At 36.2% G+C, this 25,891-nt stretch overlaps 1 protein-coding gene across 1 annotated transcript in view; it reads left to right on the plus strand.

Annotated features, from left to right (window-relative positions):
• The first annotated feature begins 24,978 nt into the window (after positions 1–24,978).
• The window catches only part of CD163 (CD163 molecule), a 33,992-nt gene continuing 33,079 nt past the window's right edge, over positions 24,979–25,891 (plus strand). The window contains exon 1 of the mRNA XM_045554416.1: positions 24,979–25,149. Within this exon, the coding sequence (XP_045410372.1) occupies positions 25,104–25,149 (46 nt within the window). The 5' untranslated portion in view covers positions 24,979–25,103. The remainder of the gene's footprint in view (positions 25,150–25,891) is intronic.

The raw sequence follows: 25,891 nt of genomic DNA on the forward strand, positions 1-25,891 counted from the left end.
AATGAAACACCACCATTTAGGAGGGTCTGTGGAGGAAACTTATAAATATCCTCAGCTTAAATATTTACAGTTTTTTATTGTATCACTTATGTAATTATTTACTATAGTGTTATCTGACATTATTGAACTGGAATTTGTTTTGAACCCTTGAGAAAGTGCCAAGAGCAGAGGCAATAGGGTCTCCCTTTTTATGCATTTATATTATTCTATGTGTAAATCTTATAACATTGTAATTGTCTAATCTAAATAAAATAGTAAATTCTTCGAAGGCAAGGATAATACTTATTCTTTGCACTTAATACAATTTCTAGCATGCATTAATTAACTAAGCTGCATTAACTAAGATAAAAAATGAATGGACTGATAGATCCATTAAATAAAAAATTTCTCCATGGTGCACTCAAACATTATTTTAGAGCAAGACTCAAGTGAGGGGGTGTGTATAAAATACCTTTTAAACAAAATATTTTAAAACCAAAATATATTATCTTATTCATTTTTTCAAATGAATAAAATTTGAAAAATAACCACAAATTTTCACTCAATGCTTAATATTATGTGCCGAGGTCCAAAAAAAAATTACTGACATATGAAATGATTGTTAGTATTATGCTCTGAATTGTTTTGTAAAATTAAATTTTGTTTTTGATAACTTTATTCTGGAGTTCACGCTAGATGTCTATTGATATTTTATCACCTTAGGGACCTTCAGGACAGTTCTACCTTACTCTGTATTTCACTTCTAAATCCCTGACTTTTTAAAAACTATGCTTTCCTTTGGCTTCCCTGAGAGTTCCACATACTTTTTTCTTTTTTGAATCAGAGTCTCGCTCTATTGCCCAGGCTAGAGTGCCATGGCGTCAGCCTAGCTCACAGCAACCTCAAACTCCTGGGCTCAAGCAATCCTCCTGCCTCAGTCTCCTGAGTAGCTCGGACTACAGGCATGAGCCACCATGCCCGGCTAATTTTTCTATATATATTTTTAGCTGTCCGTATAATTTCTTTCTATTTTTAGTAGAGGCGGGGTCTTGCTCTTGCTCAGGCTGGTCTCAAACTCCTGAGCTCAAACAATCAGCCCACCTCAGCCTCCCAGAGTGCTAGGATTACAGGCATGAGCCACTGCGCCCGGCCAGTTCCATATACTTTTAACAACTTATTTGGTAAGAAATCTGTTAGATTAATAATATATATTAATAAGATCATATATCATTACTCTCTGATGTAATATTTGCATTTTTATCTCAGAAACAGCTCATCAGGTTCCCCTCTCCATAATATTTCCTAATTCAGATATCGTTTTTCCTAGGTCAGTTTGCTTTGTGACTATATATATTTTACTCTTATGTGTGAAAAGGTAAAATCTGATACATATTTTTAAAACAATTTAATCCAGATGGTTATATTTTATAAATATCTTCTCACCCAAAGGTAAGGTTTTCAATACCTGAAAGTAATTCTAGTCAAAATTGTTGAAAATTTATTTTTATATAGAAATTAAGTTATAGGAAATGTTTTGATAGAAAGTGGCTAGAAGGTAAAAGTCATGATTGATTTGGCAAATTTAAAAAGGGATGAAATTGAGAGAAAAAGCAAATGACAAAATCTGTTGAATTGTTTTTTCTAAATTAAAAATAAGAGTAAACAGACCAAAGATTCTAAACTGTAATGTTTTCCCTGCTAAGAGCTAAGATTTAGAGTTTTGTGGAGTTAACTGTAAACCTCCAATGTGATTATAGATTTAAGAGGTATTTTCTTAAGATGCAAATAATTCAAATGCTCTTTCATGTACTATGATAGAACTGCTAGTTTCACTCTTCTTCCTCCTCCTTATCAGTTCAACCTAGTAGGGCCAAAACTCAAACTCATGTTCATTCCATTTACTTTTCAGAAAAGAGTACTGGGTAAATCAACAAATTCTTTCTTGCTTTTAATGGTCCCACGGGATCTATATACACATGTGCTATGGCTACAGAGAACTGAAACCAGCACATCAATTTAGGGACTTCAATTGTTCTAGACTGCTGTTTGTCTCTCTTCACTTGTCTGCTGGTAGGTTATGTTAAAATTATCTTCCTTGGCTTTAATTTCTAAACAAGCATAAGTTTAACTTTTTGACATTTCTTTGAGGCACATATTATTCCTCTTCCTGAATGACACTTGACTTTCCTTTTAGGCAATTTTTACTATCTCTGCTTCTGGGATTTGTAATGGCCAGTTAAGAGTACAAATAGAACTTGTCATCATAGCATTTCTGTTAGAACGTTTCACAGGGACTATAAATCCTCTAGATGATGATCTAGCAAAATAATGATAATAATAATGGAATGGCAAGAATGGGAAGTAGTCCTTTCTCAGAAGGATTGCATATAACTGCTTTTGGGAATTAGTAAGAACAATGAATTGTTACACAATGATGGGGAAGTTCTGAATGGGTGACCCAGAGAGACACTGTGGCAAAGTGTCACTGGGGTCCTGTTTCTCATCTGGTTCACTTCCCCTGGCTGTGACCACCGCTAGAGAAAGTAACACAACGGAGCAGATGAAACCCATTTTAAATCACCATCTCAGTCCTCACCTGGGCCCTTGGTTCTGTTATTCAGCTCACTCCAGCACAATCTGTGCTATGTCACTTATTCATATTTTGCAGAAAATAAAAATAATTTCACTGAAACTCTTCTCACCAAACTCATTATTGACCTATATACCACAAATCCAACAAAAGACTCATTTGAGTCTTCATCTTATCTGATATGTCAACATCATTTGACACATGGACTATTATCTCTTTTTTTGTTTCTAATATTTCTTTTCTTGGCTATGGGCCCTCACCCTCCAGGATTTTCTCATATAGACTTGATCATTCCTTCTCTGTTTATTTGAAAACTTTTCTCTCCAACCATTTCATGTTAGAGTTTCTTTGCTGTTCCTCTTGCTTATGCTCTCCTGGTAGGTCATCTCTTTGGAATCTTTGATCTTCCATTGCCATTGAAGACCCCTGTTGTGATTTTCCTCTAATTGGGTTTTGAGGTCTTTCTCAGAAGAGTAGCTATCGACTCTAGCCCTGCCCTTATGGGCTTTGGGGGAGGTGGCCATGGGCGTGTACAGTGTGCCTTTCACAGGGCACTTCTTTATTCTGGCAGGTGGTCTAATGCCTAAGTGTCTGACCCATGACCAGGTGTTGCTCTCACAGGAAACTTGTTTATACTGGCAGATGCCCTGTAGTTTTTGTCTGATCTGTGTCCAGTTTATTCCTACCAAGATAGCCACTCTCTAGAATAGCCCTGACCAGGAGGAGAGTTAGGTTCAGGTGTGTGTGTGTGTCAGGTGAGACGCAGAGGAGGCAGCACAATAAAACACATGAAATAACAGAAGCAGTGTATTTCTTACAGATTCCAGAAAGAAGACTGCAGCATGCCTCCCAGGGCCAACGGTAGTGGGGAGATGTCCAAGACACATAATCTCAACCAGTGGGTGGGGAACAAGAGGGAGAGAGAAGGACCTGTAGGCCAGAGCCTTTAATGAGGGCCGAGGCATTATCCAAGCAGGTTTCCCATGGGGAGTTCTAATTGGTGGGTTGAGCAAACAGACACAGGCTCTATGATCATGCTACAGCTAAAAGGTTGTCATTGTGGTACATCTGGGCAGTCCATTTAGGGTAGTGGGATCAGTGGGGCAAGTCAAGTAGTTTGTATCCAGCTATCCCAGAGGGAAGCGGTCATCAGGAGATAGTTGTAGAAGGCAGATATCTGGATCAATCACCTTGAGGATCTAGGAGAAGGTAGAGAACTGGAAACTGTGCCAAGGGTGAGAAGCCCTGCTTCTGGAATGAGAAAATCCAACTTGTTTTCAGACGGGATACTGAACAAACACAAAATTATAAGAATTCACTACATTCCCACAATTACATCGCCAGCCCACATTTCTCCTCCAAGATTTTTAATTGCATATATAATTGCTCATTGCCTCCTCTTGGATGGCTCAAAGACACTTCAACTGTCACATGTTCAATTTTAATCCATTGCTTTTTATTCCAAACCTGCCCCTACTCCAGTGTTGCCTACCATAGTTAATGATAACCTACTCAGTTGTTCATTCCAAAATGTTTAATTCTCTTACTCCCTCATCATTAATCATCAAAGTTTGCTTCATAGACTACCACAGTATATTTTGCATATGTGAAAATTGTCAGAATCAAAATGGAGTCACTTATGTTAAAAAAATAAACTGATGAATACAGTTAGGGAAAATAGTGAAGAGAGATTTCTCATGCATAAATTCCTCAAAACAAAAACCATCACAGTAGACTGCAAAAACCACAACCTTGCACAAAGGCCATTGCAACCTCATGTAAAAATGTACTTCTGTGAGGACATCTGCCCAGTAATTGTCCAACCTCAAACTGGTGTCACTCCTGTTATTCATCTTTGTAACAAAGGGTGATTATCTCAAAACAATTACATAATCCTTCTCATTTTTCCTTTAGAAAATTTTGTCTTCCTTTATTTTCCTGAATACACACATTACTATGGCGTGAGTATTCCCTTTGCAATGCCATATTCATCCATGAGTATCACTTTCTTTTAGAGAGCCTTTCTTCATTTATTTAGGTTGACAAAATGGTGTCTTAAGTTGGACCAAGAGCAAAATCACTATCAGGAGAAATCTACAATTTTCAGAATTAGTGTGGAGCACTCATCTGAAATTTTTTGTTTTGTTTCATTTTTTTGTTATTTTTTTTGAGACAGAGTCTCACTCTGTTGCCCAGGCTAGAGTACTGTGGCGTCAGCCTAGTTCACAGCAGCCTCAAACTCCTGGGCTCAAGCAATCCTTCTGCTTCAGCCTCCCGAGTGCCTGGGACTACAGGCATGTGCCACCATGCCCGGCTAATTTTTTCTATATATTTTTAGCTGTCCAGCTAACTTCTTTCTATTTTTAGTAGAGACAGGGTCTCACTCTTGCTCAGGCTGGTCTCGAACTCCTGAGCTCAAACAGTCCTCCCGCCTCGGCCTCCCAGAGTGCTAGGATTACAGGCGTGAGCCACTGCGCCCAGCCTCACCTGAGTTTTTTGAGCTCTCCACTTCCATGGCTCTCCTTTTCTGCCCTAGTGAGTCTTCTCTCAGGCCAAGCCTGCCTTTTTTTGGTAGAAGCTCTTAACTTTATTTGGTATATGATTTGCATCACGCCACATTAATAAAGGACCTTACATCACTCCTGGGACAATAAAAAACTTTTTGGCTTTACCAGCAAGTCCTTTATGGTATAAAGACAAGTGTCTTTCTAGTTTGAGTACTCTGGTTTCTACAGCATTTATTATCTGCCTGTGAGGTATGTCTTTTCTGGTGAATTCACTTTTGGTCTGAGTGTGTGGTTTACTATTTTGTTTGATCTGCACACCTGTGTTAAAATTCCTGTGAACACTCTGATTTTGATTTAGGTATGTGCATCTGTAAATAATTTGACTCTTTTCCCCTTCTTGTTTCTGAAAATCTTCTGAGGGCAAAAATTAACTTTCTAACTGGTGGATGCAGGATGACTAATTAAAAGGCACTAGGTCAGTCACCACCATCTAAAAAGCCAGTCTATACTCCTGACAATCTCTGACAGGATTTATAGAATTCTCTTGCTCTCAAGAGATTAATAAGAAACAGAGTGGGATTCTCAAACATTAAGGCATATCAAGTTTTCTGGAACTCTAGTGGTCTACATATTATTGCCCATTCTCATGCACATATTTAAATTGACGCACAAATTACATCAAGGAAAATTCAGAGGTTAAGTGGTCATTACTCAAACTCTTAAAAAAACCCTGCAACTATAGAGTTAAGATGTAAAGTTCTCTCTATTTTTTTTTCTGCCTACTTTGTCTTGACCTCCTAGCCTCAAGCGATCCTCCCACCCTGGCCTCCCAAAGTGCTTGGATTATAGGCATGAACCATCACACCTGGCCAATTTTCTTGTAGTGATGAGGTCTTGCTTGTTGCCCAGGTTGTTCTTGAACTCTTAGCCTTAGGTGATCCTCCTGTCTCAGCCTCCCAAGTATTAGTTGGGACTACAGGCATGCACCTCCATGCCTGGCTTTTTTTTGCCCAGTCTGAATCTGTTGACCTTCTTACTGGTGTTGAGGTAAAATTCATTGCTTATGGCATTCCAGCCAAGGTTGTTAAAAAGTCTTAAAGGGATTTCAAATTAATGGCTTTACAAAGTACAACATTTCCCTGGTAACCAACAACCTAGACACCTTTTGAAAATGTAAATTTAGGCTTGCCTGACCAATTGCTTAAGGTGATGGAACAGTTAATTGAAAGATTAATAATCTAAAAGAAAAAGAGCTAGACAGTCATAAAAGTTAGCCTTTCAGATCAAAACAGGTCAAAATATTGAGGCTAGAGCAATAATACAAAGTATCACTGTCCAGCATAAAAATTTCTTTGTCTTCCACACAGGCCAAAAACAAACAAGAAAAAAAAAAAGCTGCTAAAACGCTTCCCTACCTGCATTGGCTAGTTAAGCAAACCAGGCTGGCAAACAAAACAGATGGTTACTAAAATTCAAGTCCACTTTCAGATTTTGGTTTTCTTTTACAATTCAGCCACTCCTAGTTAAAATGTAAACATTAAAAATTTAACCTTAAACTCATTCTAAACTGAGAAAAAGAATAAAAAAATCCTTTTAAAAATCAAACTTCTATAGAAATTGCTTTACACCAAAATTTTGGTCCATAGCCTTCATTAGATTGTGTAATTGGGTCAAATAAAGTTTAGCCATGTGAACAGCTCTTATTGTGTCAGATGTATAATTTGGGTCCAACTGTCTTTTTCTTTTTCTTTTTTTTTCTGGAGACAGGGTCTTGCTATGTTGCCCAGGCTTAACTTGAACTCCTAGGCTTAAGGGATCCTCTGACCTTAGCCTCCTTAGTAGCTGACACTACAAGCATGTGCCACAAAATCCAGCTCTTGGGTCCAACTGTCTTTTTTAAACTGGTGAGTTTATATGTTTTACTGTCTTGTGACTAAAATTCCAAGATAAGAGCTATAATATCTTTATTTATGTGTACGTATATATGTTTAGGTTTATCCATGTGTACATGTGTTGTAATAAGATCTGGTGTAGTCAGCCAGAAATCCCTTCAGAAATTCTTTTCAGATTGGCTTAGATAAATGAGTGCTTGTATAAAATAATAGTTAGCCCAAATGCCTTTGAGTTCATGTGACTTAAGTAAATCTTTAATAAATAAGCTGGTTTTTAAATTGTTGGTAAGATAAAAATGGAAATGTCTTCAAAATTGTCAGCATACATTTTTTCCTGGGTTTACTGGTCAGATGGTATTATATTTATCTCTGGCAGATGTTTTAAGATGCTAGGGTTTGACACAAAGTTTATAAAACTATAAACCCAGCCTAAAACAGAATGATCTTTGTGTAATTCTTTGATAAGTAAGACTACTTTAATAGTTAATTTAGTAAAAACAGCTATATCAGCATTATTAGCAAAATAGTCATGTCTTTAAGGTTCTTTTTTTTTAAATTTCAGCTTATTATGGGGGCACAAAAGTTCAGGTTATATATATTGCCCATGTCCCACCCATCCCCCCGAGTCAGAGCTTCAAGCGTGTCCATTCCCCAGACAGTGCGTATTGCACTTATCATGTAGTTATACCCCCATCCCCTCCCCTCACCCCCCATCTCCCTGAGACAGAACATTCAAGCGTGTCCATTCCCCAGACAGTGCGCAACACACTCATCATGTAAGCATACACCCATCCCCTCCCCCCACCCCCCGCCTCAGTCCAAAACCCAATTGATATTATTCCCAAATGTGCACTTAGGTGATGATCAGGGAAACCAGTTTGCTGGTGAGTACATGTGGTTGGATAAACACCTATGTTTACGGGCTATAAAAATTGTTAAAAAGGAAATAACTTGAAATGATGACTAAATTTGTCTAATATCTCAGTTTTCATAGGCAGTCTAGGTAAATTGTTAAAATTAAATAAATTACATAAATGTAAATGGGATAAATGTTTATAAATGAGCTTTTCATGTAATTTGAAATCTTAGTTTTTTTAAGTAAATAATAATCATTAAATGTCTGAATGATTTCCAAATAAAATAAAATTGAAACATAAACTATTCAACATAAATATGTTTGTTCTTGGCTTATTACATTTTATAGAAAGACCAAATATATTTGAGTCTATTAATACACATAAAAATTATGTTATGGGGAAAGATGTCTTTAAAATTATAAAATGGTTCTCATCTATGCAATACTGAAAAATGACAGACAGTTCAAAATTTCTACCTTCTTAGAATTTTAATAGAAATTAAGGTTACTGAGAGTTAAAATTCTAATTAATATATATAATTCTATATATAAAATTGCCACAAAGAGACATATTTTTGATTTAAAATTATGAGAAAAGAATAAAAATGTGTTTTATTAATAAAAAAGCATAGTTTTTATCTATTCAAAGGTTATTTAAATGCTGTTCTAACATATGGATTTAGGAAGGAAATAGAAACTAGATAAAATGGAACAAGCAAGCAAGAGAAGGAGACATGAAAAAAGTTATGGATAAGAAGATATATTTTTGATAAAGAAGGTTAAAAAGAAAAGAGAATAGTTTTGTATAAGTAAGAATTTTGTGTGGTAAATTTCTGTTCCAAAGTAAAATAATGGGTTAAGAAAGAGGAAGTATAGGGCAAAGCAGAAAGTTTAAGCATGTTGTCAAAGCTTTCAGTTGGTCAATAATTTGTGAAGGATGAATTTATAAAGGGATTTTGTGTGTGATCAAGTTGGCTATAATTAGTAGGAAATTTTTATGTCTTCCTAAATATTGAGCTTTGATATTAAAATACAAACTGATACAAAACTAATATTTGGTCCCCTACATTAGAACAAGAAAGTTTTCTTGAAGTATTGATATGTTTTTGGTAAAAATTGCAAGAGGTTTTGATTTTTAATTCTGAAATCTGCTTTTTTTTTTTTTTTTTTTTTTTGAGACAGAGTCTCGCTCTGTTGCCCAGGCTAGAGTGAGTGCCATGGCGTCAGCCTAGCTCACAGCAATCTCAAACTCCTGGGCTTAAGCAATCCTACTGCCTCAGCCTCCCGAGAAGCTGGGACTACAGGCATGCACCACCATGCCCGGCTAATTTTTTCTATATATATTTTAGTTGGCCAGATAATTTCTTTCTATTTTTAGTAGAGACAGGGTCTCACTCTTGCTCAGGCTGGTCTCGAACTCCTGACCTCGAGCGATCCACCCGTCTCAGCCTCCCGGAGTGCTAGGATTATAGGCGTGAGCCACCGCGCCCGGCCTGAAATCTGCTTTTTTAACAGCCATCTCCTTAACTGCAACTTCTTCCTGTTTTACAATTTCTATTTCTGCCACAGTTCTTCCTGAGATCCATTTAAATTTCCTAGCATCAAGTTAGAAATTCTGTCTTCTTCATTTAAAACGGTAATTTTATTTCTTGAGGTAAAATTTTTTTCTTAAAACTTTTCAGAATCATATTTCAGAAGCTCCACTTTTGCTCTATCTTGTTGCATATGATGTGCAGGTCATGCGTCATTGCCTTCAGATCTTCTTTCTTCCCTTGTTTTTGCTTGATTGGGGTGTTAATTCTTTCCTTCAACTCTTTTTGTCAGTTTGTGTAACTTTTTTGCCTTATTGTAACTTTGCTGTTATGGCCTGATGATGAAATGTTTATCTTGAAAGCCTGGAAAAGCAATGTTTTTCCCCCAGTATAACTTGATTCTGTACTCTTGGCTTTTCTTTATGTGTCTAATAGACTAGAGTAGATCCTGAATTTTTCTAAATTCCTCCAATCCAGCTTTCTTCGATAGAGTTACTAAACATGAGAACTACTGTTTTTAAAGCCCTATAAACTGAAACTAGATGAATGTTAAGGAATAATTTTCATGCCTGATGCATGCATGAAACCATCTGATCACCAAACCATCTGATACCATAACCAGAGATATTTCAACTACACAAGATGAGAAGTTGATGTTTACATGTTGTAGACATCTTTTCTCAAGATGTCATAACAAGACTCCATATCATAATGAGACTATTAACTCTCCTAATGCCTATCTTTTTTTACTTGAAGAAATAATGGTCATTTGATTTATTCAATTTGTTGCCTTTAAGCCTAGGTTAATGGTTCAAATCCATTATGCAAATTCAGATTATTATATTAATATTAATTTTATTTTATATTTTCCCTATTTAAACTTTGTATCTGTTACTTGTTGAATTTTTTTTGTAGAAGTACTACTCCTCACAAAATAATGCTGGCCCAACACTGTAAGATGATAGCAAAAGACTATAAAACAGACAAAATTAAACTTTATGATGGACTCCAGGTCCTGAGAGCCGCTCCCTTTAAACCTCCCGTGTTGCTCAAATGTGGCTACAAGGGTTTTGACACTGACTCCTTGCCACCATTCACTCTCTCCAACATTGGACTAGACAGGCCAGCAACAAAGCTACAAGTCCCATCCCAGCACTGAGGAACATCATAACCTAACTGCAGGATGATTGATCAATGATGTTTTTGGAGAGAGATCTTGATCAAAAGGGGGAAATGTGAAAATTGTTCAGAATCAAAATGGAGTCACTTGTGTTTAGTGTAAAAACAAAACCTTGACAAATAGAGCTAAGGAAGGCTGTGCAGAGTGTTTTCATGCATAAATGGTAATAAAATTATCATGAAAGAGTCTGAAAAACACCACAACTTTGCACAGAGGCCATGATAATTTTACACAAAAAAGTTTGCAAGGACATTTGCTCAGCAATTCCTCTCCAAACTTGGATTGGTGTCACCCCATTATTGATCTTTGTAGCCAAGGATAATTATCTCAAAACAATTATGTATTCCTCCTCATTTTTCCTTTAAAAGTTTTTTTCTTTCTTTACTTCCTTGAATATACACATAGTTCACTATAGTATGTGGTATTCTCATTGGAATGCCTTATTCCTGAATAAGTATCTTTTTCTTTTAGAGAGCCTCTGCTTGTTATATCCACTTATTTTCTTCTTCCTCTATTCTTCAATTGCAAGAAGACATAATTGAATCAATAATAATCCTTGGGCTTATATTGTCATTATTGGTAAATGTATACACTTTATTTAGTCAGTAATTTCTTTCCATTAATAACTAAAGGCTGGTGAACGTATCACTACATTCCATTATTTCTACCATATGTCATTCTCACTAAACACTATGTAAGCCTCCCATATGGCATTATTACATATATTAATACTTTCGTGCTTTTGCAAGATCTTTTCCATACTGTAGCCAGAGTCATTGTTGAGAACAGAAATTTGATCATATCACTACCATGCTTGCCACTTTTCAGGATCTTCCTTATTACTTTATGTTCTGTTTCAAGAAATATTTTTTGGAAAGTAAGACTGCTAGTCATGAAGCACTCATTGATCTGAAGAGGTAATCAAGACAGCAAGTGAAGCAGAAGTAGATCATACAGAACAAATTCCTGGAATTGGTACTTGAGAAACACTTTTTCACAAGACATACATAAAGCAGATGTCTAATTACTAGAACCAGGCAAAAAAGTCAGAGTGTAATGAAATCAAAGCCAACTATTCGTCAGTAAACAACCTGCAATGAACTATTTATATGCAATAAGCATATGCCATATTATGCCAACATCCATATTTTGTATGTTCAGTGTAAATGACTGAGCTTCCAAAAGTATGGTTTAAATTTATAGTCAATATTAAGGAAAAATAATCTGAGGTAATTAACAATTTTGAGTTAATTAAAGCCAAGAGCATAGAGAAGTCACAGGACACCACAGCGTGGGGTTTTATGGGGAAAAAATCAGGTATAAGGGATGAAGAACTTTCCAAAAGGGCTGAAAAATAATAGTTGTAGAGCTTGAAACATAGGAATCCTTAATTATTCATAAAGGATAATTAAGTCTAGAAGGCTATTTTGTCTGAACTGCAACAGAAGACTAGATAATTAATGTTATTCAATGATTCATTGAACCTAAAAAAAGAAAAAGTTGAACTTGAGTTTTCTCAGTACTCCAAAGGCAAATTAGGAAGAGAACAGATATTCTTTATGGTTAGATGGTGGAAGACTGAGTAAGTAGGTATGGATTTGTTCCATGATTTACATAACAGTAATGTACATCTGCAGTTTAAATGTAAAGATTTTCAACACAGCAACAAAGAAGCTGTTTTATCACTATAAAAACCTAGGTAACTCTGACAAAGCTAGTAACTTCACTCAGAGAAGGGATACAATGAGAATATAGGGACAGTGACTTTACTAAGAAGACCAAAACTTATTCTAAAATCTAAAACAAGTTTCAAAATCTAGTACTAACCCCCTTGCTTTTTACTTTTCCTTCTCCCATTCTGCATGCACATGCTCATATAAAAATGTCACAAACTTCTGAATAAATTATCTTCTGACTTCCAGGTCCACTCAACTTTTTCACATCTTTAGTTTCTCTCCAACCTTGTCATTTTTGGAGAGCTTGCCGTGCACCAGGTATTGTTATAAACCTGAAAGATTGGGCTAATGCTACACTTCTCTCTTTTTGTTTTAATTTCAAAATATTAAGGGGGTACAAATTTTTTTGTTACATGGATCACTTTTGTAAAGCTTGAGTTACGGCTATAAGTGTGCCCATCATCCAAATAGTGTGTATTGTAACTGTTAGGTAGGTTATCTCCCATCCCTTCCTCCCTCTCCCCTCTGCTTTATTTCCACTGAGTTTTACTTCCCACTTTGCACATATGTGCTCATTGGTTAGTTCCAATTTAATAGCAAGTATATGTGGCCTTTGTCTTTCCATTCTTGAAATACTTCCCTTAGGATAACGGTCTCCAGTTCCTTCCAAAATGTTGCAAATGGCATTAATTCATCCTTTTTATAGCTGAGTAATACTCCATGGTATAGAAACACCACATTTTATTAATCCACTAATGAATTGATGGGCACTTGGATTGATTCCACATCTTTGCAATTGTGAATTGTGATGCAGTACACATATGTGTGCAGGTGGTTTTGTTTGTTTGTGTTTTTCTTCTTTTGTTGTTTTGATGAATGACTTCTTTTCCTTTGGGTAGATAGCCAGTAGTGGGATTGCTGGATTGAATGGTAGGTCTACTTTCAGTTCTTTGAGGGATCGCTATACTGTTTTTCATAGAGGTTGTACTAATTTGCAGTCCCACAAACACTGTCTAAGCAAAAATTCTTTTCTCCCTGCAACCATGCCAGCTTCTATTGCTTTTGAACTTTTTTTTATTATTATTTCAGCATATTATGGAGGTACATAAGTTTAGGTTACGTATATTTCCCTTGCCCCCCAACCCCCGAGTCAGAGCTTCAAGCGTCTCCATCCTCCAGATGGTGCGCATCGCACTCATTATGTGTGTATACACCCATCCCCCCCACACATCTGCCTGACAACTGATTAATGTTATTCCTAAATGTGCTCTTAGGTGATGATCAGTGAAACCAATTTGATGGTGAGTACATGTGGTGCTTATTTTTCCATTCTTGGGATACTTCACTTACTAGAATGGGTTCCAACTCTATCCAGGAAAATACAAGAGGTGCTATATCACCATTGTTTCTTATAGCTGAGTAGTACTCCATGGTATACATATGCCACATTTTATTAATCCACTCATGTATTGATGGGCACTTGGGTTGTTTCCACATCTTTGCAATTGTGAATTGTGCTGCTATAAACATTCGGGTGCAGGTGTCTTTTTTATAGAATGACTTTTGTTCTTTTGGTTAGATGCCCAATAATGGGATTGCTGAATGAGTGGTAGGTCTACTTGTATCTGTTTAAGGTATCTCCATATTTCTTTCCACAGAGGTTGCATTAGTTTTCAGTCCCAGTAGCAGTGCATGAGTGTTCCTATCTCTCTGCATCCATGCCAACATTTATTGTTTGGGGACTTTTTGATAAAGACCATTCTCACTGGAGATCAGTGATATCTCATTGTGGTTTTGATTTGCATTTCCCTGATGATTAGAGATGTTGAGTATTTTTTCATATGTTTGTTGGCCATACTTCTGTCTTCTTTTGAAAAATTTCTATTCATTTCCTTTGCTCACTTTTTGATAGGGTTGTTTGATTTTTTTCTTACTGATTTTCCTGAGTTCTAAATAGATTCTAGTTATCAGTCCTTTATTGGATGTGTAGCATGTGAAAATTTTTTCCCATTCTGTAGGTTGTCTTTACTTTTGTGACAGTTTCTTTGGCTGTGCAGAAGCTTTTTAATTTAATCAGTCCCCATTTGTTTATTTTTGTTATTGCTGTGATTGCCTTTGGGGTCTTCTTCATAAATTCTTTGCCTAGACCAATGTCTATAAGAGTCTTTCCCACATTTTCTTCTAGAATTCTAATAGTTTCCCACCTAAGGTTTAAGTCTGTTATCCACCGTGATTTGACTTTTGTGAGAGGTGAAAGCTGTGGGTCCTGTTTCAGTCTTCTACATGTGGCTATCCAGTTTTCCCAGCACCATTTATTGAATAAGGATTCTTTTCCCCAGAGTATGTTTTTGTCTGCTTTGTCGAAGATTAGATGGCTATATGAGGATGGTTTTATATCTGGATTCTCAGTTCTGTTCCACTGGTCTGTGTCCCTGTTCTTGTGCCAATACCAAGCAGTTTTAATAATCACAGCCTTATAGTATAGTTTGAAGTCTGGTAAACTAATACCTCCCATTTTGTTCTTATTGCCTAAAATTGCTTTTTCTAAACGGGGTCTTCTTTGGTTTCATACAAAGCATAAAATTATTTTTTCTATATCTGTGAAAAATGATGTTGGTAATTTAACAGGAATTGCATTGAATCTGTAGATCACTTTCGGTAGTATAGACATTTTTTATCAATATCAAGAACTGAAATCGAAACAGCAATAAAAATCCTTCCCACAAAGAGAAGCCCCGGACCAGATGGTCTCACATCCAAATTTTACCACACCTACAAAGAAGAACTGGTGTGTATCCTATAAAAATCATTCTACAACATCAGAAAGGGTGGAATTCTTCCCAACACATTTCATGAAGCCAACAAAACTCTGATACCAAAACCAGGAAAGAATACAACAAAAAAAAGAAAACTACAGACCAATATCCCTTATGAATATAGATGCAAAAATTCTCAATTAAATTCTACCAAATCAAATCCAGGTGCTTATCAAGAAAATAATCCATCACAACCAAGTGGGCTTCATCCCAGAGATGCAGGAATGGTTCAACATATGCAAATCTATAAATGTAATTCACCACATAAATAGAAGCAAAAACAAAGACCATATGATCCTCTCAATAGATGCAGAAAAAGCATTTGACAAAATTCAACACCCTTTTATGATAAGAACACTTAACAAAATAGGCATAGATGGGGCCTATCTAAAAATGATACAAGCCATATATGATAAACCCACAGCCAACATCATACTGAATGGGGAAATTTGAAAGCATTCCCTTTTAGAACTGGAACCAGATGAGATTGCCCACTGTCCCCATTACTTTTCAACATAGTGCTGGAAGTCCTTGAGAGAGCAATCAGGCAAGAGAGCAGAATCAAGGGTGTCCAAATAGGGACAGAAGAGATCAAACTCTCTCTTTGCTAATGATATGACATTATATCTAGAAAACCCCAAGGATTTCACCAAGAGACTTCTGGAATTGATAAATGAATTCAGTGAAGTCTCAGGATACAAAATCAATACACACAAATCAGAGGCATTCATATATGCCAATAACAGTCTGACTCAGGGGGATGGGCGGGACATGGACAATGTATATAACCTGAGCTTTTGTACCCCCATGATGAGCTGAAATTAAAAAAAAATAGCAGTCAAATGGAGAACCAAATTAAGGACTCAATACCCTTCACAATAGCAACAAACAAAATAAAATACCTAGAAATATATTTAACTAAGAAGGTAAAAGACCTCTGCAGGGAGTATGAAACACTGAGGAAGGAAATCACAGAGCACGTAAACAGGTGGAAAACCATACCATGCTTGTGGATTGGACTTTTTAATAAAAGTCATTCTAACAGTGTTAAAATGATATCTTGTTGTGGTTGTAATTTATATTTCCCTGACAATTAGTGATGTTGAGCATTTTTTGATATGTTTAGTGGCCATTTGTCTATCTTCTTTTGAAAATCTTCTGTTTGTGTCTTTTTCCCACTTTATAATGGTGTTTTTTGTTTATTTCCTGCTGATTTGTTTGAGTTTCTTGTAGATTCTGGATTTTAGCCAGTTATTGGATGTATAGTGTGTGAATATTTTCTCCCATTCTGTAGGTTGTCTATTTGCTCTGTTGATTATTTCCTTTGCCATTCAGAAGTTTTTTAATTTTCCTCATGGATTGGTAGAATCAATGTCATTAAAATGTCCATACTACCCAAAGCGATTTATAGATTCAATGCAATCCCCATCAAAATGTCAATGTCATATTTCACATATCCAGAAAAAATAATTCTGTGCTTCATTTGGAACCAGAAAAGAGCTTTAATAGCCAAAGCAATCTTACATAAAAAGAAAAAATCTGGAAACATAACATTACCAGATGTCAAACTATACTACAAGGATATAGTAACCAAAATAGCATGATATTGGAACAAAAATAGAGACATAGACCTATGGAACAGAACAAAGAATGCAGATATAAAACCATTCACATACAGCCAACTGATCTTTGACAACACAGACAACAACATGTACTGCAGAAAAGAAGCCGTATTCAATAAATGATGCTGGCAAAATGGGATAGCCATGGGCAGAAGAATGAAACAGGATCTATATTTCTCAAAACTCATAAAAATTAATTCAAGGTTGATAAAACACTTAATGTAAGGCATGAAACCATAAAGATTCTAGAGGAAAATGTACAAAAACCTGTTCTAGATATCAGCCCTGGCAAAGAATTTATGGCTATGACCCCAATGGCAATTATAGCAATAACAAAAATGAATAAATGGCATTTAATTAAATTAAAAAACTTCTGTGCTTCTCCTTTTTCTTCATCCTGCACCAATAATTGCTCACTAAGATTTTTTAAATAGCTTTATTGAGGTATAATTGATGTATAATAAGCTGCAAATATTTAAAGTGTTCAATTTATTTAGTTTTGATATATCTGTATACCTGTGAAGCCATCAACACAATCAAGGTAATGAAAATATCAATTACTCTCTCAAATTTTCATCATGATTACCCACATTGTAATCCCTCCTTTGCACTCCTTGCCACCCATCTCAAAGTAACCACTGCTTTCAGTCATAATAGATTAGTTTGCATTTTCCAGAATTTTATATAAATACAATCATACGGTATAATGTTCCTTCTTATTGAAGCATGGATCAACAGTTTGTTCCCTTTTAATGCTGAGTAGTTGAAGAACATTTGGATTTTTCCCAGTGTTCATCTACTACAAATAAAACTAACATAATTATTCACATACAAGTTGTTGAATGCACATGTTACAATTTCTCTTAAGTAAATACTTAAGGCTCTGACTCAGGGGGATGGGCGGGACATGTACAAAGTATATAACCTGAACTTATTTACCCCCATGATGAGCTGAAATAAAAATAAAAATAAAAATAAAAATAAATAAAAAAATCCATCCCACCTATCTACTGGGCACTTAAAAAGAATCACTCACAAAAGTTTACACACACACAGACACATGTACACAGTGTCACATATAGCTTGATTAGTTGGGTATTAAAAAGAGAAGAAAAACTCCTAAAATTTCAGATTTCCTATTATGGTGGGACCTCAGGCAATAAGCCCATAAAAGTCCCATTTAACATTTACTAATGGGGTACAAAGGAGATGGGTCAGTTTGTAGTTAGTCATTTCCAAAAAAAAAAGTTGATAAAGTACTAATTTTAAAATATCCTAAAGAGTAAGAGAATCGAGTCTCTTAGGATCCCTAGTTTACTTAGAGTTGCCTTCTCCTAACAAAGAAAGGAATGATCATTTAAAGTCACAAGCTTTAAAACCACAAAGCTAGGTTCAAAAAAAAAAAAGAGTTTAATGTTTAAAAAAGAAAATCAACTGCCAAACTGTTTTAAAAAGGAATGGCATCATTTTACATTCTCATTAATGCTATATAAAAGTTCCATTTCTCCTGCATTTTCACAACATTGGGTGTAGTCAGTCCTTTTAATTTTGGACATTTTAATAAGTATTTAGTGATATCTCATTGTGGATTTAACTTGCCTTTTCCTATGGACTAATAATGTTACACATCTTTCAACGTGCTTTTTTTTTGCCATCCTGTGCATTTTTTGGTGAAGTGCATGTATGTATATTTTTTTTGCCAATTTATAAAACACTGTTGATTTTTTTTTATTATTGAGTTTTGAGACTTCCTTATACATTTTGAATACAAGTGCTTTGTCAGATATATAATTTGATAATATTTTCTTCCAGTTTCGGCTTCTTTTTTAAATTTTTTGTGACTTTGGAGGAGAGTTTTTGAATTTTGATGAAGTCCAATTTATCAAATTTTATTTTATTGCTCATGTTTTTGGTGGCATATCTAGGAAATCTTTGCCTAACCTAAGGTCATGATGATTTTCTCCTCTGTTTTCTCTTAGAAGTTTTATAGTTTTAGGCTTTAGATTTAGGTATATATGATTCATTTTGAGTTAATTTTGTATATGGTGTGAGGATTGAAATCCATCTTACAGCACATGAATATCTAATTGTTCCAGTACCATTGTTCAAAATATTGTTCTATGTCAAAAATCGGTAGTCCATATATATGTTGGTCTATTTCTGGACTCTTTATGCCATTAAATTGAGCTATATGTCTATCTTATGCTAATATGACACCACTTACCTTATGGTAGCTTTATTATAAATCTCAAAATAGGAAGAATAGTGTCAATCTTCCAACTTGTTCACTTTTTCAAATTGGGCTATTCTAGGTTTTTTGCATTTCCAAACAAATTTCAAAATCAATTTGCCAATTTCTACCCCACAAAAATGCCTAGTGGAGTATTGATTTGGGTTGCACCAAATTTGTGAATCAATTTGGGGAGCACTGACATCTCTTCCAAGAACCCCCAGCATGGTGTTTTCTGAGTTGTTTCTGCCTTGGTTACTATCAGCAATGTGGGTAATTCTGAAGGTAGTAAGGTGTGTCCTGGTGAGACTTTTATTGTGACCTTAGTATATGTGGAGATGTGTGATTTTGATATATATTTTGGGAATCTGTGAGGTGAGAGGCTCCGAGAAATGTTTATCTTGCAGGAAAAAAATTGGGGGCAATGGTGCAATAGTTTATAATAAATGTGAAATTAGGACCACTTACCGGCCAGGGCATCCAGAGCTAAGATTTCTGCCTGAAGTTTGGCCAAGTGTATGGTTTCTTGGGTCCTGTCCTTTATCAGGGGCACTCTGGTTAACAATGGACAACAGCAGCATTCCACTGATCTTGGTTTATAAGTAAAATTTATAAATTTGGGCTGCCACCAGAATCCAAAAAGAACTAAACAATATTGGACTTATTTGTCAAATGAATCTCCTTGGAGGAGGAAGCTATCAATGTACTGTCATACCTGTGCTCCTGGAGAAAAATCTTGTCTACACAGGTTATGTGTGATGACAAGGCTGTTGAGATACCTCATGAGTAGCCTGAAAAAGATGTACTGAGTTCCTTAAGAGGTGGAGGCATACTGTGGCTGAGAGGCTGCTGACATCAGCACTGAACAGAACATGTTAGCCCTCTAAGAACATGTTTGCTCTCTAAGAGCAAAATTCTTGCTGGTTTGTTGATTGAATACAATCAGCAATTTTAATAATATTGGACATTGAGTATGGAGCCCTGACGGATAGGACTGCAGCATTAAGGTGTGGCCATCCATCATGAGTACCCTTAATTTATCCCAGATTGAAGAACAGGCAAAATTGGGCTGTCAAATGGAGAAGCAGTGGGGGTAACTCCCAGGGTCTATATCTGACACCGAGATCTCCAGGCCTGCCTCTGGATGCACAGATGAACTTGTCTCATGGAGAATCCCTGGGTGGGCTGGTCTGCTGTCACACTGCAGTTGAGAGGGGCTGGAGCTGAATTACAGGGCTGTTTCAAGATCCATAGTGGGACTGAGGTCAGAAGGTCAGCCTGCAGGGACACTGACAGGTGTGTCTCCTTCTGGGTTCCTGTGTGAGCAGGATTGCTCCAAAGCGACAGCTGAGAGGGCCTGGAGCTGCTTCTCAGGGCCATTTCAGGATATGCTGTGGGACTGAGGTTGGCAAGCCTTCTCTGGGAACACAGATGGGTGTGTCCCCCAGAAGGTCTCTAGGGATCTGCTTTAAATCAATAAATAATCTAGGACTTGCATTATGTTTGCTAGACCTGGCAAACATGCCAGCCTTCTTTTATGGTCTTTTAGCTGCCTTAAACCTTGTTTCTTAGTTTCTGTGTCTAGTTGATAAAAGGAAAAGGGGGAGGGGAGAAGGGGCCCAGTGTCACTAGGAAACCTCTCCTTGGGACAGCCCTGCCCACAGTATAATCAGTCCTTCCCTGCCCCCTGCCTTTTTTTTGCTCAATCAAAAGCATTTAGAATGGCTTGTATTTCCAGGTGGCTAAGATTTTTTTCCCGTTTGAATGTCTACCTGACAAGCTCCTAGTGGTCCCAAGTGGTTCCTGTCATGGGCTGAAGTCTCCCTTTCCAGGGTATTCCAATCAGCTTAGAGTGGCTGGGGGGTAAACAGTGACAGCAGCAAGGGATGCAGTGGAGGGGGTCACCAGCCCCCAAAGCATGGGTCCTTAAGGGATACCCTGGAGCGACTGCCTGACACTAAGAAGGAGAAAAGTGAATTATCTCCTTCTCCCAAGTTCTATTCAACAACATATTGAATGGTACAGACAGGGCCACCAACCCATATAGCAGCCTCTAACTCCTCAGCTTTCTGGGCTAGCACTCAGCAATACATACTCAGCATAATCCTGCCAGAGGGGAACTTCATTGCAGGAGTCCTTTCTCAAATCATAGACATTCAGATGGCCCAGTGACTCCCAAAACCTAGGGAACCATAGAATAATTATCGTCCTCTTACCTGGATTGAAGCTTTGAAGTGGTATCCCAGGGTGCATTACTGGGATTGGAGAGTCTTGACAATACTCAGAAGAGGCAACACAAAGCAGCGTGTGTTACCCAGGAGGTCACTTTAGGTAGTATAGACATTTTAACAATATTGATTTTGTCAATTCATGAGTATAATATGGTTTTCCATCTGTTGAGGTCCTCTGCGATTTCCTTCCACAGTGTTTTGTAGTTCTCCCTGCAGAGATCTTTCACCTCTATAGTTAAATATTTTCCTAAGTATTTTATTTTCTTTGTTGCTATTGTGAAAGGTATTACATCTTTGATTTGATTCTCAGCTTGAATGTGATTGATGTATACGAAAGCTACTGATTTGTGTAAATCGATTTTGTAGCCTGAGACTTGCTGAATTTATTTATCAATTCCAGTAATCTCTTGGTAGAATCTTTGAGGTTTTCTAGATATAAAATCATATTGTCAGCAAAGAGTGATAGCTTGACCTCTTCTGCCCCCATTTGGATACCCTTGATTTCCTTCTCTTGTCTGATTGCTCTGGCTAGGACTTCCAGCACTATGATGAATAGAAGTGGTGATAGAGGGAAACCTATCTATCAACTGGAACCTAACCTTTCTGGTTCCAGTTCTAAGTGAAAATGCTTTCAATTTTCCCCTATTCAGTATATTGTTGGCTGTGGGTTTGTCATATATGGCTTTTATCACTTCAAGGTAAGTCCCATCTATGCCTATTTTGTTAAGTGTTCTTATCATAAAACGGTGCTGAATTTTGTGAAATGCTTTTTCTGCATCTATTGAGAGGATCACATGGTCTTTGTTTTACTTCTATTTATGTGGTTTATCCCATTTATAGATTTGCATATGTTGAACCATTCCTGCATCTCTGGGATGAAGCCCACTTGGTCATAATGGATTATTTTTTGATGAGAAGCTGAAATCAGTTTGCTGTGATTTTTATTTAGAATTTCTGCATCTTTATTCATAAGGGATATTGGTCTGTATTTTTCTTTTTTTGTTGAGTCTTCTGGCTTTGGTATCAAGGCAACTGTGGCTTCATAAAACCTGTTGGGGAGGATTCCTTCCTATTCAATGCAATCCCTATTAAAATACCAACATCATTTTTCACAGATCTAGAAAAAATTATTCTATCCTTCTTATGGAATCAGACAAAACCCCATATAGCCAAAGAAACCTTAAACAAAAAGATAAAATTGGGAGGCATTCATTTATCAGACTTCAAGCTATACCACAAGGCTATAGTAACCAAAACAGCATGGTACTGGCATAAGAACAGAGACATAGACAAATGGAGCAGGACTGAGTACCCAGATATAAAACCATCTTCATATTGCCATCTGATCTTTGACAAAGAAGACCAAAACATGCACGGGGGAAGAATCACTATTCAATACATGGTGCTGGGAAAATTGGATAGCCACATGTAGAAGACTGAAACATGATCTGCCCCTCTCACCACTCACAAAAATCATCTCACAGTGAATAATAGACATAAACCTAAGGCATGAAACCATAAGAATTCTAGAAGAAAATGTTGGAAAAACTCTTATAGACATCAGCCCAGGAAAAGAATTTATGAAGAAGACCCCAGAAATTATTTCACAGCAACAAAAATCACATCACAGCAACAAAAATAAAGGGGCCTGATTAAATTAAAAAGCTTCTGCATAGCCAAGAACAGTAACATTAGAGTGAATAGACAACCTACAGAATGGGAGAAAATATTAGCATGGAAGACTGGAGATATTTCTTTCATTTATGATCCATCACTAATACCTAACAATATTTATGCTATGAGGAACTATTAGTTCTTTCAAGTTTCCATATTTTTACATGCATATACATCCAATAAACAGCTGATAAATAGAATCTATATAGAATGCAGGCAAATCAGCAACAAAAAAATCAAACAATCCCATTAAAAAGTGGGCAAAGGACATGAACGGAAACTTTTCAAAAGAAGATAGAGTGATGGCCAACAAACATATGAAAAAATGCTCAACATCTCTAATCATGAGGGAAATGTGAATCAAAACCACAATGAGATATTACTTAACTCCAGTGAGAACAACTTTTATCAAAAAGACCCCAAACAACAAATGTTGGCGTGGATACAGAGGATCACTGTTCTTTGTTGCCTGTGTCTTGAAAACCATCATTTCACATCTTTTGTTTGTTTTTCTAGTTGTTCCAGGTAGGAAGGTAAATGCACTTCCTATTTCTTCATCTTGAATAGAAGCAAAACTATCTTTTTCATTTATCTTTTTAATTTTGCACCAATCTATTCCTCCCATTCGCCTACTATACCTTTTCAATAAGTCTCTTCTTTTACTAGATTTTTGATACAACATTCCATTCTCACTGCATTTACACTTGCTCTCATTTCCATTTTTATCCTGGCTACCAATTATCCTCCACATTGCCACCAAGATGAGATATATAAAAGACAAAACGTCTTGATACTTCTATGTTTAAAATCATTAACATCGTTACTTGTCTACCATGTAAAGTTCAAATTCTTTAACATGCATGTAAAACCCTTCATGTAGCCCTTGTTTACCTCAGCAACAATAACAATGTTATCAACAGCACTTACTACAACAAAAAATAGGTGCTATCGAGTGTCTGCCATCTTGCAGGGACTAGTGTATGTCTTGTTGAAAAGAAGACAGTTCGTATCCTTGGTTATCTTAAGATTAGCAAGTAAGATAAACAATAAATATAAAAAAGTATAATTGACAATCTTCATAAGTACAGGCTACCATGAGTGTATATTTTCTGGTGTAATTAAGGGTCAGAGTTATTTTCCTAATGAAGTGATGTTTGACTGAGAAATAGAGTATGAGTAAGAGTTAGCTCAGAGAAAGGTACTGGTAGGTAGCACAAAGTGAAAAATAATATATATGAAATATCATGAGACAGGGAAAGATTTGACATGCTCAAGAAATGAAAGGAAGCCAGTGTGTCCTTGTTGACTGGATTATAGTGAACGTCTCCTTGGAAGGCTGGAGATATTTCTTTCATTTATGACCCATCACTAATACCTAACAATATTTATGCTATGAGGAACTATTAGTTCTTTCAAGTTTCCATATTTTTACATGCATATACTCACTTGTATGTGTTCTTTCTTATTACTTAAACCCCTTTATCTTTTATCCTTTTGGAAAAGTTCTCACTTTTTAAGACACAGTTTAAGCCTCTCCTCACAATGAAAGTGTTTTCTGACTGTTTCCTTTTTCCCAGTGGATATGACCACTTTGTCCATTATTTTCCCCCTGTGCTTTAAATCTATGTTCATTATTGCTGTCATATGTGTTTCCCTTACTTGAATTTGAGTTATATAAAGCTAAAATCATGTTTTGCTAATTTTTGTTTCACCATTTGTGGGATCAGTAATAATCATGGCTAATGCTATTGATGTGCTCCATCCCATTAAAAAAGAAATACTAATGGTGTCTGTAGACAACCTACACAGAATTATTCATTAAGCGCATTTGACGATGGAAATAATATTAAAAGTATATATAACAATACATTATTTAATCATATTTTGCCTGTTTTATTTTAGATTTTTAATATATAATGTAAGTACATAACAATTACTACTTTTTATGTGTCTAATATATTAGTACAAAAATTTAAAAATTAAAAATATTCAATTCAACAAGAACAGTATAGGAGTACTCTACTCCCCGCCCTGCGGCCTTTTTTTTTTTTTTTTTTTTTGTAAATCTGTTAGAAATGTTTCCCAATTCTCTTTGGTTGTTTCATGTCCCAGATTGAAGAAAACATGAGTGTGAAAGTAAACCTCAGCTCTTTCAATGACTTCCCTTTCTGTATTGACTCCACCTCCGTATGTAGCTTTCCCACTTTTGTGAGAGTGAGATGGTTTTCAGAATTCTTGGCAGTCCTCTTCTTTAGGAGAACATTTCTATGGAATAAAACAAGAAGATTTAGGAATCATTAATATCATAAAACTTTGGAATGGACAAATTCAGAAGGGTGCCACGTGATGACTCTGGATCTACTGGTAAAAGTTTCTCATTTATTCTACATTTACCCTTTAATGGAATATAGAATTATTCTGATAGTCAATTGATATGATTTTAAAGTTATTGGGATCAGGAGAGTAAGTGATGGGAAAGGACATTAAGCTTATATGACAGCACCTTTGATCTGCCACAGATTCAAATTTAAAGATGTGAGAGAAGAATCCAAGTTGGCATCAATCTTGTAAAATTGCTGAGATGAAATAAAATCCAGAAATGAAGTTAACTGAACTGTATTGAGTAGGAAATCAAGAGTTGTAGAAATGAATACTGATTGAAAGTTGGTTACCTGGAGGAAATTCAGAATAACACCTCTGGGTGCTAAAATCCACTTCATGAATTACATGGTCATGTTAAAATCATTTAACATTTTTACTTTTAAATTAGTGTTGTTTTAGAGTCACAAGGACAAATGAGAGTAATAACAACATTAAGGAATGTTTTATGCTGTATCTAGAGATGATAAGGCCCAATATTTGGGTTTTTCAGGCATAAATATCATCACTTTATCAATGCATGGTTCAGCTATTTGGCAGGCACTGTGCCAGGGACCGGTGAAACTATGGTGAACATGATAGATACAGTCCATTTCGTTATGGAACTTGCCCTCAAGCAGTGTGGGTCAGGTGGACACGGAAACGGGGGAATCAGCAGATGAATACTGAGGTCAGGGGATACAGAAATCTCAGGAGACCTTCCCTTTGCCTGCTCAGAGAGCTGCCC

Source organism: Lemur catta, chromosome 6 (assembly GCF_020740605.2).
Source record: "Lemur catta isolate mLemCat1 chromosome 6, mLemCat1.pri, whole genome shotgun sequence".
In the NCBI taxonomy this organism is placed as follows: domain Eukaryota; kingdom Metazoa; phylum Chordata; class Mammalia; order Primates; family Lemuridae; genus Lemur; species Lemur catta.